Source organism: Salvelinus fontinalis, chromosome 13, assembly GCF_029448725.1.
Source record: "Salvelinus fontinalis isolate EN_2023a chromosome 13, ASM2944872v1, whole genome shotgun sequence".
NCBI lineage: Eukaryota > Metazoa > Chordata > Actinopteri > Salmoniformes > Salmonidae > Salvelinus > Salvelinus fontinalis.
In genome coordinates this window covers 25,648,804-25,662,322 of record NC_074677.1, presented here as the reverse complement: position 1 = coordinate 25,662,322, position 13,519 = coordinate 25,648,804, and the positions used below count along the sequence as shown (strand labels likewise).

The following is a 13,519-nucleotide window of genomic DNA, read 5'->3' as shown; positions in this document are numbered from 1 at the left end:
CGTTTTATAGCAATTTATATCCGTTTAGTGCGATTTTGGGACATTTATTTTTGCAACGATGTGAAAAGTTGGGCACGCTTTTCAGTTCATCCCGAACGTAGTTGACATTTCCACATGGCAAGAGGACAGCTTTCCACCAAAAGACGATTTCTCCCAAGAAAGGATCCTTTGCCCAAGATACTGATGGAAGAACAGCTCAAGGTAGGACATTTTTATTATGATAAATCGTGTTTCTGTCGAAACATTTTAGTGGCTTAGGACGCCATGTTTTTTGACGTAGCTTCGCTTGGCGCAAACTGTATTGAAAAGTAAGGATAAATTAAAAAATGTAATAACGCAATTGTATTAAGAATTAAATTGTCTATCAATCCCTGTCCACCCTATATTTTTTAGTCACGTTTATGAGTATTTATGTATAAGAGTAGATCACTGTCTAAGTGGCGCAAGGACGTTTTCTTTACCAGCTTGTCTACATTTCACATTGTCTAACCATGATTTTGGTGGCTAAATATAAACATTTTCGATCAAACTGTATATGCATGTTGTAATGTGATGTTACAGGAGTGTCATCGGAAGAATTCTGAGAAGGTTAGTGAAAAAATTAATATCTTTTGGCGATGTTGACTTTTATCGCTCACTTTGGCTAGAATCAATGCTGGGCTGCTAATTGCTATGTGCTAAGCTAATATAACGATTTATTGTGTTTTCGCTGTAAGACACTTAGAAAATCTGAAATATTGTCTGTATTCACAGGATCTGTGTCTTTCGATTCGTGTATGCTGTGTATTTTTACGAAATGTTTGATGATTAGTAGTTAGGTAAACACGTTGCTCATTGTAATTATTCTAGTCCATTTGTGATGGTGGGTGCAATTGTAAACTATGCCATATACCTGAAATATGCACTTTTTTCTAACAAAACCTATCCCATACCATAAATATGTTATCAGACTGTCATCTAATGAGTTTTTTTGTTGGTTAGGGGCTATAAATATCTTAGTTTAGCCGAATTGGTGATGGCTACTGGTGTTGGTGGACAAATAAAAGATGGTGGATTATGCTAATGTGTTTTTAGGTAATAGATGTACATCTTTACATATTGTGTCTTCCCTGTAAAACATTTTAAAAATCGGAAATGTTGACTGGATTCATAAGATCTGTGTCTTTCATTAGCTGTATTGGACTTTAATGTGTGAAAGTTAAATATTTAAAAAAAATATTTTTTTTGAATTTCGCGGCACTGGTTTTTCAGTGGGGGGGGGGGGGGGGTGCCGCTAGCGCCACGCTGATCCTAGACAGGTTAAAAAACACTCCTTAAAAAACACTCCTTAACTCTTGGAGTCCCAGGCAGGAACAGCTAGACTAGAATAGCTTGCTGTACATTATTTATTTAGCATTTCTTATACCAACAGACTATTTGAAGAGGGATGCAACCTCTTGTTTTCTGAATGTTTAATACAGCAGCCAATAGAACTCAGGGGTAGTTTGAAAGAAGAGCGAACATGCGATGGCAGTAGGCTATAGCAGTTATTTATTCAGACCCATAACCATTCAATCTTCATGAAGAGACGTGAAAGCCTTCCTCATCTAATTCTAGTCCTATATTATTCAAGGATGTCATTAGAATAATGAAGATAAGAACAACAAAACGTATTTAACTGTTGAAAGCGAGGAAGGAATGAAGCAACAAAAGAGAGAGAGGAGGAAGGCTAATAACATTAGGGGAAATATTATGAAAGGCTACAGTGCATTCGGAAAGTATTCAAACCCCTTCCCTTTTTCCACATTTTGTTACGTTACAGCCTTATTCTAAAATGGATTAAATCGCCCCCCCCCCCTCATCAATCCCCATAATCACCTTACCCCATAATAACAAAGAATTTTTTTTTTTTTTGAAATTATACAAATAGGCCCTATTATACTTCTAAATTAAAATCTAATTCGCTAGCCTATACTTGTAACTTTGTAAGCTGCATGTGCCGCACCAGAATCGCACGTTCTCTTCTTCTGTATCATGGTTTTAAGATGTGCGTAATTCCAGTCTATATAATACAGTATAGTACAATACAGAACTATACAGAACTACAGTTCACATTGAAACAGCTTCATTCAGCTTCATTTCTTTACCCAAGAGAGCATATACAGTGGTTCCTCCTTTAAACGATGCAGCATTCTGTGGCACACCTTGCAGGCTGCTGCAGCATTCTGTGGCACGTTATCTATTTGTCAGCCATTTTTTCTGTAAATGCAAGTTATTGCTAGTTTGACCACCAGAGAGCATCTTTGAGAAGCATTTAATAGTCTTCCATATTGGCATTACCAGAGAATTGAAAACCTTTTTTGTAATAACATAGTATATGGGATTGAAGAAATTTGGCTTAATTAATTACATTAATATTATGGTGTTTCTATTATGTTTTTTTCTTCCTCAGGGTTTCCGTTAGGATGGAATGGAAAATATGGCACTGTACAACATGACGGTCGAGAGTAGGCTACAGCATAAGAGGATTGGAGGATTCTAAATTGTTTGCCTTCATTAGACAACCTTGTTACAATATTTCTGTAAATCAGTGATAATTATTCCCATAGTAATTTGTTATGGATCCACAACTAAATCAACATCTGCATTTTGAAAGACTATTTTCATAATTATTTATTAACGAAAGCATAAAGATGCTGATGAAGAAATACAGTACTGTACAGTATATGCTTTTACATTCGGATAATAAAGCATTTAAAGCATTTTGAAGATATAAGCCACCTGCATTTGTTTATTAGCCTACAATACATACTGTCGTAAACAAGGGAAATATCCTGGAATGAGTAGGTGTGTCCAAACTTTTGACTGGTACTTGTTTAATTTGATTAATATTATGGTTTTTCAATTCCAAGAAAAACCCTCTAGGTTTCCATTAAGATGGAAAGGTAAATATGGTGCTGTACAACGTGACGGTCGGCAGTACAGTACTGGGCTATTTAGCTAAAGAATCCCCGCAGGGCACATGGGGGACCGGGTTCAATTCCCGGACGGGGAGGAAGGAGTAGGCTGTCCTTGTAAATAAGAATTTGTTCTTAACTGACTTGACTAGTTAAATAAAGGTTACACTAAAAGCATAACATTTCTGCACCCTAATTTTCAAATTCTTGTGAATCCAAAACCCAAACGGAGATTAAGTGAAAATAAAAATCTGATTTATTTATCAAGACCAGTCCCCATGCTTGTCTCAGAGCAGCGCGAAACGGTGCTAAAATAGATCTAACTTCTAATGCTCTTCAAATAAATAAGACCTACACCATTTTTAACAGCACATTACTCAACACTAGTGAGACTCATTTCACCTACGGTAGGCCTACAGTATATCTAAAAATATTTTTTTCAATGACGTGACTCTCCGCCAATAATTACATTTAGAGGATTGAGGACTCTATATAAATATATAAGGGGCATTTTCTTTACATTTAGAGGATTGGAGGAATATATTAATATTTAAGGGACATTTTCCGTTAGGATCTGTGAGAATATCTGAGAATATGGTGCTTTTATAAGGTGCTTATATATTTAATTCTAAATTAATTAACAATAATAATCACTTTGTATAAAAAGTTACGATATTTTTGAGATTTTGTTTTCATTAAACCTAGAATGAGCGAGAAAAAGGCAATTCTTGAACATGGGGTGAACATGGAGACTTTCTCAATAATTTGTAAATAAAGCCAGTTTGTTATTTAGAATTATTTATATCTGGAGAAACCTAACTTGATTATTTAGCAGACATCACTTGCTTATATTCAGTCAACACATATCTTAAGAATATCATGGGATATTTTTAACATTTTTGTTTCTCCATGCTTGTCTCAGAGCAGCGGAAACGGTGCTGAAAAAGACGTCCACAGCGGGAAGGCTATGTATTCCGTGCCCACTCCTGGTCTCTCTCTTCGGTTACACATCCTTGGAATAGTTCCAGAGTTCACAGGTGTGCCTGACATGGATTGTGACTCCATGTCGTTCCTCGCCCTTTTCAACACGTCATTCTCCGCCTGACTCTCCACAAATGAGGAGTGTGACTCTCCACAAATGAGGAGTGTGACTCTCCACAAATGAGGAGTGTGACTCTCCACAAATGAGGAGTGTGACTCTCCACAAATGAGGAGTGTGACTCTCCACAAATGAGGAGTGTGACTCTCCACAAATGAGGAGTGTGACTCTCCACAAATGAGGAGTGTGACTCTCCACAAATGAGGAGTGTGACTCTCCACAAATGAGGAGTGTGACTCTCCACAAATGAGGAGTGTGACTCTCCACAAATGAGGAGTGTGACTCTCCACAAATGAGGAGTGTGACTCTCCACAAATGAGGAGTGTGACTCTCCACAAATGAGGAGTGTGACTCTCCACAAATGAGGAGTGTGACTCTCCACAAATGAGGAGTGTGACTCTCCACAAATGAGGAGTGTGACTCTCCACAAATGAGGAGTGTGACTCTCCACAAATGAGGAGTGTGACTCTCCACAAATGAGGAGTGTGACTCTCCACAAATGAGGAGTGTGACTCTCCACAAATGAGGAGTGTGACTCTCCACAAATGAGGAGTGTGACTCTCCACAAATGAGGAGTGTGACTCTCCACAAATGAGGAGTGTGACTCTCCACAAATGAGGAGTGTGACTCTCCACAAATGAGGAGTGTGACTCTCCACAAATGAGGAGTGTGACTCTCCACAAATGAGGAGTGTGACTCTCCACAAATGAGGAGTGTGACTCTCCACAAATGAGGAGTGTGACTCTCCACAAATGAGGAGTGTGACTCTCCACAAATGAGGAGTGTGACTCTCCACAAATGAGGAGTGTGACTCTCCACAAATGAGGAGTGTGACTCTCCACAAATGAGGAGTGTGACTCTCCACAAATGAGGAGTGTGACTCTCCACAAATGAGGAGTGTGACTCTCCACAAATGAGGAGTGTGACTCTCCACAAATGAGGAGTGTGACTCTCCACAAATGAGGAGTGTGACTCTCCACAAATGAGGAGTGTGACTCTCCACAAATGAGGAGTGTGACTCTCCACAAATGAGGAGTGTGACTCTCCACAAATGAGGAGTGTGACTCTCCACAAATGAGGAGTGTGACTCTCCACAAATGAGGAGTGTGACTCTCCACAAATGAGGAGTGTGACTCTCCACAAATGAGGAGTGTGACTCTCCACAAATGAGTGACTCTCCGCCAATACCGCCTGGCTCTGGACCAATGCATCAGCAGTCGCCCGTATCTCTGCCCTCAGATAATGTTAATTTTTCTGATGGTCTGCCTTCAATGACTCCATCTTGGTCTTCAAAGTTTGAATCTCACCCATGAGCACCTTCATCACATGAGCAGAATGGTTCCGCTCTGAGCCCCCATCGATTACAGTGGGCTATGATAGAAACGGTAGATCAATTAAGAATTAAAAGTGACTCCAACACACAAATGCTGTGTACACATTTTAAGAATCTAGCTTAACTAAATAAATTGACTGATGGTCTTTACTGTATGCCGCACATTCTTACATTGCATTTCCAGCGAGACTATTCAAACCATCGACTCACTGATGAATGAAGATGAGCGATCTGCAAAGTCCATATGTAATCTGCTGGATTCACGGCACAACATCAACATCGCTCTAATCACAGTCAGAAGACAGTTGAAGAAACTTGAGTGGACTTATGGAAAGGCTCGGTTAAGACATGTTAAATATATATATTATAATTGTTTTAATTCTCAGAACATCAACCCTGTGCATTCGCTTGTTTTGTACTGTTCTGTAGTTTCGACCCAATGATTTGTCTATTTTTTTCATCTCTACATGTAGGTCTCCTGATTTAAACCCGATCCAACTTGTTTGGCATCAACTGAAAACATTCATCCGTAACTCTGCCAAGCCGACAAGCAAAGATGAACTGGTCCAGGCCATCAAGATGTTTTGGCTACAGAAATTGACGATACAACAACGCAACAAATACATTGATCATCTCAGCAAGGTTTTACCTGTGGTCGTGGAGCTGGGTGGAAGTGCGACTAAAAATGTAGTTTATATAAACATCCGCAATTGAATGTCTTTTTCCTCATTATTTTATTAACAAAAGCATAAAGATGTAGATGAAGAAATACTGTACTGCTGTTTTGAGTTAGAAATGTAACACTTTAGAGTACTTAAGCATCAAATACATTGCAACTTGAGGGATTTTCACAACAGTAGCCGGGATATAAAAAGTCTATTGTCCTGCTAATAGGAAACATTTCATGATGGGCTACACCTGCTACAGTTGTGGAGACACAGCATCATGTTAACATTCCTTATTGTAACCACAATGTCACACATCATTTGTATCTAACTTTCCAATTACTTTAAGAGTTTGGGATTTACAAATGTGCGGTTTTCATTACTAGTTACATTGTTAAAGTTCGAACGAGCAGACTTTTTTTCTTTAAATGATTGTTTTATGTAGGATGCTACATTTTTGACCAGTTGCAATTGTAAGTAGGCCTACTACAAAAAAATCCTACTTGCAGTTGAAGTTGGAAGTTACCATACACTTAAGTTGGAGTCATTAAAACCTGTTTTTCAATCACTCCACAAATTTCTTGTTAACAAACTATAGTTTTGGTAAAACGGTTAGGACTACTTGGATCTACTTTGTGCATGACACAAGTAATGTTTCCAACAATTGTTTACAGACAGATTATTCCACTTATCACAATTCCAGTGGGTCAGAAAATTACATACACTAAGTTGACTGTGCCTTTAAACAGCTTGGAACATTCCAGAAATTTATGTCATGGCTTTTGAAGCTTCTGACAGGCTAATTTACATCATTTGAGTCAATTGGAGGTGTACCTGTGGATGAAATTCAAGGCCTTACCTCTTTGCTTGACATCATGGGAAAATCAAAAAATCTAAATCATCAGCCTGAATTCGAACCAGTGCCTTAGACCGCTGTCTGTCTGTACACATATATTTTTAAATCGGAAAATTAACAATGTCTAGGTAGATATGTGTGTAGGTAGATGTGGAAAGACCGATACAAATGATTTGTTGCAAGTTGGGGGGGTTAACACCTAGCTCAAAGTTGGAAGGGGAGGGGGGGTTTCACACCTAGCTCGGCTATCAGACAATTCTTTAGTAAAAGGTTGAATAGTCTATTGTTCAGCTAATATCCCATCCTGCTATGCTTGTGAAAAACAAATAATACTACTTTTTCCCCTTTCCACGTTAAAGATTCCAATTAATAATTTTTTTCGCCACAATCTGCACCAACCACAATTAATACATTTTGGCACAGGACTTCGGGCTAGAATGTTGAGGGTTCAAAACCTGCTCCCTGCTTGTTTCATTACATTATGCCGGTCTCAGAGCAAATAGCCTGGATTGTTACTCCCATCTCGTTCCTCGCCCTCTTCCACACGTCATTCTCCACCTGAGTGGCTCGCTTGTGGGCGTGCTGGCAGGATGTGCTGTTTTTTATTCTGTATATATGAATTACAAATCAGCCTTTACTTAAATCATGTTTCTAGTCTATTGCATAGTTACAATGTGTAATCATTGATGTCCCAGGAGCAGTAAACACTGTTGAAGTGTATAATTGTAATACATACACGCAGACACAGCATCATTCACAGAATAGAGTTTGATACACCTGGTATTGGATATGACTGGGAAAAAAACTTGCTAATTAGCAATTTTCGTAAATGAACTTTATGACAAAAAAATGCACTTTCGTTTGTCTCTACATTAACTAACATGTTCCTCTCAATTGTAAATGTTTTGCTTGTCTCGTTATGACGTTATAATTACTTACATTTGCTTCCACCATAATGTTTTGTCAGCCATCTTTGCTGAAGAAAGTCACCAGGGCCGGTGGCTCGCGTCAAATTCATCATTGGAACCACTCGATATGATTGGTCATATAAAAACCTTGGGACCCAAATGCATAATGAGTGCTCTAACTCCCCCTTGTGGTGTTCTGGAACAATGAAGCCGTGACGCTGGGTACCTCTAAGTCCCTTGGTGTAAGCTCACAACTTTTAAAGGAGGAACCACGACAGCTAGCTACATCTATGGGAGTTGATGTTTTCTGTTGTGCGTAATTTGCATATATCATATACAGTGCCTTTGGAAAGTACTCGGACCCCGATACAGCCTTATTTTAAAATGTATTAAATAAATAAAAAATCCTCAGCAATCTACACACAATACCCCATAATGACAAAGTGAACAGGGTTTTAGAAATGTTTGCAAATGTATTGAAACCTGGCACCACCCCTACGGTGAAGCATGGTGGTGGCAGCATCAGGCTGTGGGGATGTTTTTCAGAGGCAGGGACTGGGAAACTAGTCAGGATCGAGGGAAATATGAACGGAGCAAAGTACAAATAACCCTTGATGAAAACCTGCTCCAGAGCACTCAGGACCTCAGACAGTCTCTGAATGTCCTTGAGTGGCCCAGCCAGAACCCAGACTTCTCTGGAGAGACCTGAAAAAAGCTGTGCAGCAACTCTCCCCATCCAACCTGACAGAGCTGGATTGGATCTGCAGAGAAGAATGGGAGAAACCCCCAAATACAGGTGTGCCAAGCTTGTAGCGTCATACCCAAGAAGACGATGCTCTAATCACTGCCAAAGGTGCTTCAACAAAGTACTGAGTAAAGAGTCTGAATACTTACATAAATGTGATATTTTTACTTTGTCATTATGGAGTATTGTGTGTAGACTGATGAGGGAAAAAACGATTTAATACATTTTAAAATATGAGTAATGTAACAAAAGGTGTGTGTACGCACGGGTGTACTTTGACTTCTGCTTAATGTCTTCCACTAACATATGTACTAAATGAGTTAACCTATTCATACAGTTACGTAAGTATAATGCACATTACAAATGATTTTATCCAATTTAAAATAGAGATTAAAACATTGCTTCTGACAAAACATTACACAGTCACAAAGGCACAGAACACCATAGTAAGTGGAACACTGTACTAACTGTGAATCACATCAGTGTGCTCTGTCACAGAGTGGTGTTGTATCACGAGGAGCCCTAACTCCTTTAGAGACCTTCCTTATGAGGGACAGAACACTGCTAACCCAATCAGATTAAACGGAAGCCTTCCCTTACGCAATCAGAAGAAACGGCCCCACCCTCTCCACACTCTGGGGATTAATGAGCAGAGTAATGCAGGAAAGAGACTGGACCTAATGTGAGATATTACATCCCATTAACACTCACTCACTGATACTACACTGTCTGCTTACACACAGACAGAGAGAGAGAAGCAGAGGGGGAGAAAGAAAAGACAGGAGGGACATAGGGAGAGGAAGAGGGGGGGAAAGAGTGGAGGAGGGAGGGACACTATTTTAAAGTCCCCTTAATTGAGTCAAGTCAAAACTCTACAGTCCATGAACATTCAAACCTCTGAAACCATGCACCAACGCGCTCATGTGTACCAGCATGGGTACAGCAGTTTGAAAGGGTTTAAAAGGACAGCTCCAGATCCCCTTCATCGTCAACAGAGCACAACACCCCCTGAATGAGAGAAGCGACGTGAAGAGGAGAGACGAAGAGAAAAGAGAAGAGAAGAGGAAAGGAGAAGAGAGAAAAGAGGAGAGAAGAGGAGATGAGATTAAAGAGAAGGAGAGAAGAGAAGGAGAGGAGATAAAAGAGAAGGAGAGAAGAGATAAAAGAGAAGGAGAGAAGAGAAGGAGAGGAGATAAAAGAGAAGGAGAGAAGAGAAGGAGAGGAGATAAAAGAGAAGGAGAGAAGAGAAGGAGAGAAGATAAAAGAGAAGAGTAGGAGCAGACTAGGGACTAATGGCTCGGCAGAACCTGGTCTAATTGAATGTTTATCCTAGAGGGGTATAGACTGTAGATTGAACAGAAGAATAGTTTGAACAGAGGAATGTGATACCACCATATCTACTTGTGCTTCATTTTACTGCAACAAGGTGAATAGTCAGTGATTTTAACAGTGATTTTATTGGAACTAGACTAAGTTGTCCTCCAACTTCCTGTTCTTCAATCCTTCTTGGGACTCACGGGGTGCAGGTTTGTATTACAACGCAGTACTACTAAGGCTGCATTTAGACAGGCAGCCCAAATCTGATCTTTTTTTCACTAATTGGTCATTTGACCAATCAGATCTGAAAAAAAGCTAACGTGAAAAGATCTGATGTCTGCACGCAGCCTAGCACACCTAATTCACTAAATCTAGGGCTTGATAATGAGTTGATGGATTGATAGGTTGATTTGATTGATTGATTGCCAGTCTTACCAGTTTCTTGAAGAGGTGTCCGACTGCGACCTTCTCATCCCACTGTTGTATGTGAGGGAGGAGGGCATCGTAGAACTCCTTGTGGATCTCAAAGATGTCCTGGATCTTATAGAAGATGGTCTCTACCTGCTGTATGGTCAGCACCGGCTGGGACGTGGTGGCTGTCGCCTTCAGGGGGCGCATGGGCTGCACACACACACATTCAGTAGAGAGTTAATATATGTGTAATATGTGTATGTCTGTAAACAAGCACTGACACTTTCAACAGATAAATAATCATTATCCTGGGCAGTGGTCAGCAGATAAATAATCATTATCCTGGGCAGTGGTCAGCAGATAAATAATCATTATCCTGGGCAGTGGTCAACAGTGTAGTCCTTTCGTGACATTAGGGCGCTGCAGCATGACTAAAGACTGGAGAACACAGGACAGCTGGAGGGAAACACCGCTCTGAACAGACCACGATTACAGACCGGAAAAACATCCAAAAACATTGGTAAAAAACGTCTGTGAGCTTTATGTACTACAGTGAGATCACAGCTCTCTGAACTCTTATCTGGACTTGATAAGCCTGGGATCATCCATCTCTTCCCTCCAATCAAAACAGAATCACGTCACCAGGTCAGGTCACTCATCTCCACATCCAGGTTGAAAATCAGTGTCATAACAATAGCATCACTATTCAAAAATGATGAATAAGCTTAGAGTACATCATATTCACAAATGATGATGCTATGGCCGAAATACACTTGTTTTGACCCATTGACATAACCATGAGTTATTCACAGGCTTATGCGGTGTTCAGGTAGGTAACACCACCTTGGCAGGACGAAGCCGGATGGCTTTGTTTTCATTGAGACAGAGGCGGACAGCAGAGTGTCTGTCTGAGCAGAGCAGCGCTGGTGGAGAACCAAACCAGATAAACACAACCACCATTCATGACCATCACCTCTCAACCAGGAAACGGACCCAGACCGTCCGGGCCCACTGGACTTTATCAGGACAAACACACACGTGTCAAACAGCCTCAACCCTAGCACTGCAGGAAGATAAGCATTAGGTTTACAGCTGGGAGGAACCAGGCTCTACTGGAGGTTGGGGAGGTTGTGGTCTTTAAAACCATTCTGACAAACTGGATATTGGACCCTGTTCAGTGCTTAATGTCATGATGTTGCTCATGATGTGATGTAAGAAAGCTGCACTTAACATACATTCCTGCAGAGAGAGACAGGATGTGACATCATGCTGCAGTTGCATCATGCTGCAGTTGCACAGTCATTGTAATTTTCTGTCTCGGGAAACGCTTGGCCTTGTCCTGTTCTAAATGTGACTGACCTCTAACCACTAATAGCACTCCGAGAGATAAGTATTGGGCTTCTTGAAAACACATAGTGCTTTTGGAAACCCAGTCTCCGGTGCGGCTCTAATTGGAGCCACTGGCCTGAGGGGCTAACTCTGTCCTGTACTGTCCCATACAGACAGCACTATTAAGAAGTGCATGTGTGCGTGTGTGTCACCAGTAGCAGAGCCTCCAGCTGGTTGATGTAGATCTCCTCACTGGCCAGGAAGCCAGACAGAACCAGTTTCTTCATCTCCAAACCCTTCTCTATGTGCCCCTGCAGAGAGACAGGAGAGAGAGAGAGAGCGTGCGACAGAGACAGGAGAGAGAGAGAGAGCGTGAGACAGAGACAGGAGAGAGAGAGAGAGCGTGAGACAGAGACAGGAGAGAGAGAGAGAGCGTGAGACAGAGACAGGAGAGAGAGAGAGAGCGTGAGACAGAGACAGGAGAGAGAGAGCGCGACAGAGACAGGAGAGAGAGAGCGCGACAGAGACAGGAGAGAGAGAGCGCGACAGAGACAGGAGAGAGAGAGCGCGACAGAGACAGGAGAGAGAGAGCGCGACAGAGACAGGAGAGAGAGAGCGCGACAGAGACAGGAGAGAGAGAGCGCGACAGAGACAGGAGAGAGAGAGCGCGACAGAGACAGGAGAGAGAGAGAGAGCGAGAGCGAGAGAGAGCGAGAGCGCGACAGAGACAGGAGAGAGAGAGCGCGACAGAGACAGGAGAGAGAGAGAGAGCGAGAGCGAGAGAGAGCGAGAGCGCGACAGAGACAGGAGAGAGAGAGCGCGACAGAGACAGGAGAGAGCGAGAGCGAGCGAGAGAGAGAGCGAGCGAGAGAGAGCGAGCGAGAGAGAGCGAGAGCGAGCGAGAGCGAGCGAGCGAGAGCGAGAGAGCGCGCGCGAGAGAGAGAGAGCGCGCGCGAGAGAGAGCGCGCGCGAGAGAGAGCGCGCGCGAGAGAGAGCGCGCGCGAGAGAGAGCGCGCGCGCGAGAGAGCGCGCGCGCGAGAGAGCGCGCGCGCGAGAGAGAGCGCGAGAGAGAGAGCGCGAGAGAGAGAGCGCGAGAGAGAGAGCGCGAGAGAGAGAGCGCGAGAGAGAGAGCGCGCGCGAGAGAGAGAGCGCGCGAGAGAGAGAGCGCGCGAGAGAGAGAGCGCGCGAGAGAGAGAGCGCGAGAGAGAGAGCGCGAGAGAGAGAGCGCGAGAGAGAGAGCGCGAGAGAGAGAGCGCGAGAGAGAGAGCGCGCGCGAGAGAGAGAGCGCGCGAGAGAGAGAGAGCGCGCGAGAGAGAGAGAGCGCGCGCGAGAGAGAGAGCGCGCGCGAGAGAGCGCGCGAGAGAGAGAGAGCGCGCGAGAGAGAGAGCGCGAGAGAGAGAGCGCGCGAGAGAGAGAGCGCGAGAGAGAGAGCGCGAGAGAGAGAGCGCGAGAGAGAGAGCGCGAGAGAGAGAGCGCGAGAGAGAGAGCGCGCGCGAGAGAGAGAGCGCGCGAGAGAGAGCGCGCGCGAGAGAGCGCGCGAGAGAGAGAGAGCGCGCGAGAGAGGAGAGAGCGCGCGCGAGGAGAGAGAGCGCGCGGAGAGAGAGAGCGCGAGAGAGAGAGCGCGAGAGAGAGAGCGCGAGAGAGAGAGCCGCGAGAGAGAGAGCGCGAGAGAGAGAGCGCGCGCGAGAGAGAGAGCGCGCGAGAGAGAGAGCGCGCGCGAGAGAGAGAGCGCGCGCGAGAGAGAGAGCGCGCGCGAGAGAGAGAGCGCGCGCGAGAGAGAGAGCGCGCGCGAGAGAGAGAGCGCGCGCGAGAGAGAGAGCGCGCGCGAGAGAGAGCGCGCGCGAGAGAGAGAGCGCGCGAGCGAGAGAGCGCGCGAGCGAGAGAGCGCGCGAGCGAGAGAGCGCGCGAGAGAGAGAGAGA

The 13,519-nt window shown here is 43.5% G+C and overlaps 1 protein-coding gene across 8 annotated transcripts in view; it reads right to left on the bottom strand.

Annotated features, from left to right (window-relative positions):
• Positions 1-13,519, bottom strand: part of LOC129868307 (active breakpoint cluster region-related protein-like) — a 224,395-nt gene that overhangs the window by 116,680 nt on the left and 94,196 nt on the right. For 7 of the 8 annotated variants that reach the window (XM_055942160.1, XM_055942161.1, XM_055942162.1 and 4 more), the window contains exons 3-4: positions 11,812-11,910; positions 10,295-10,480 (exon numbers count right to left, since the gene is read on the bottom strand). In XM_055942160.1, coding sequence (XP_055798135.1) covers positions 10,295-10,480; positions 11,812-11,910 — 285 coding nt within the window. The remainder of the gene's footprint in view (positions 1-10,294; positions 10,481-11,811; positions 11,911-13,519) is intronic. The other variant, XM_055942168.1, reaches the window with a different exon arrangement.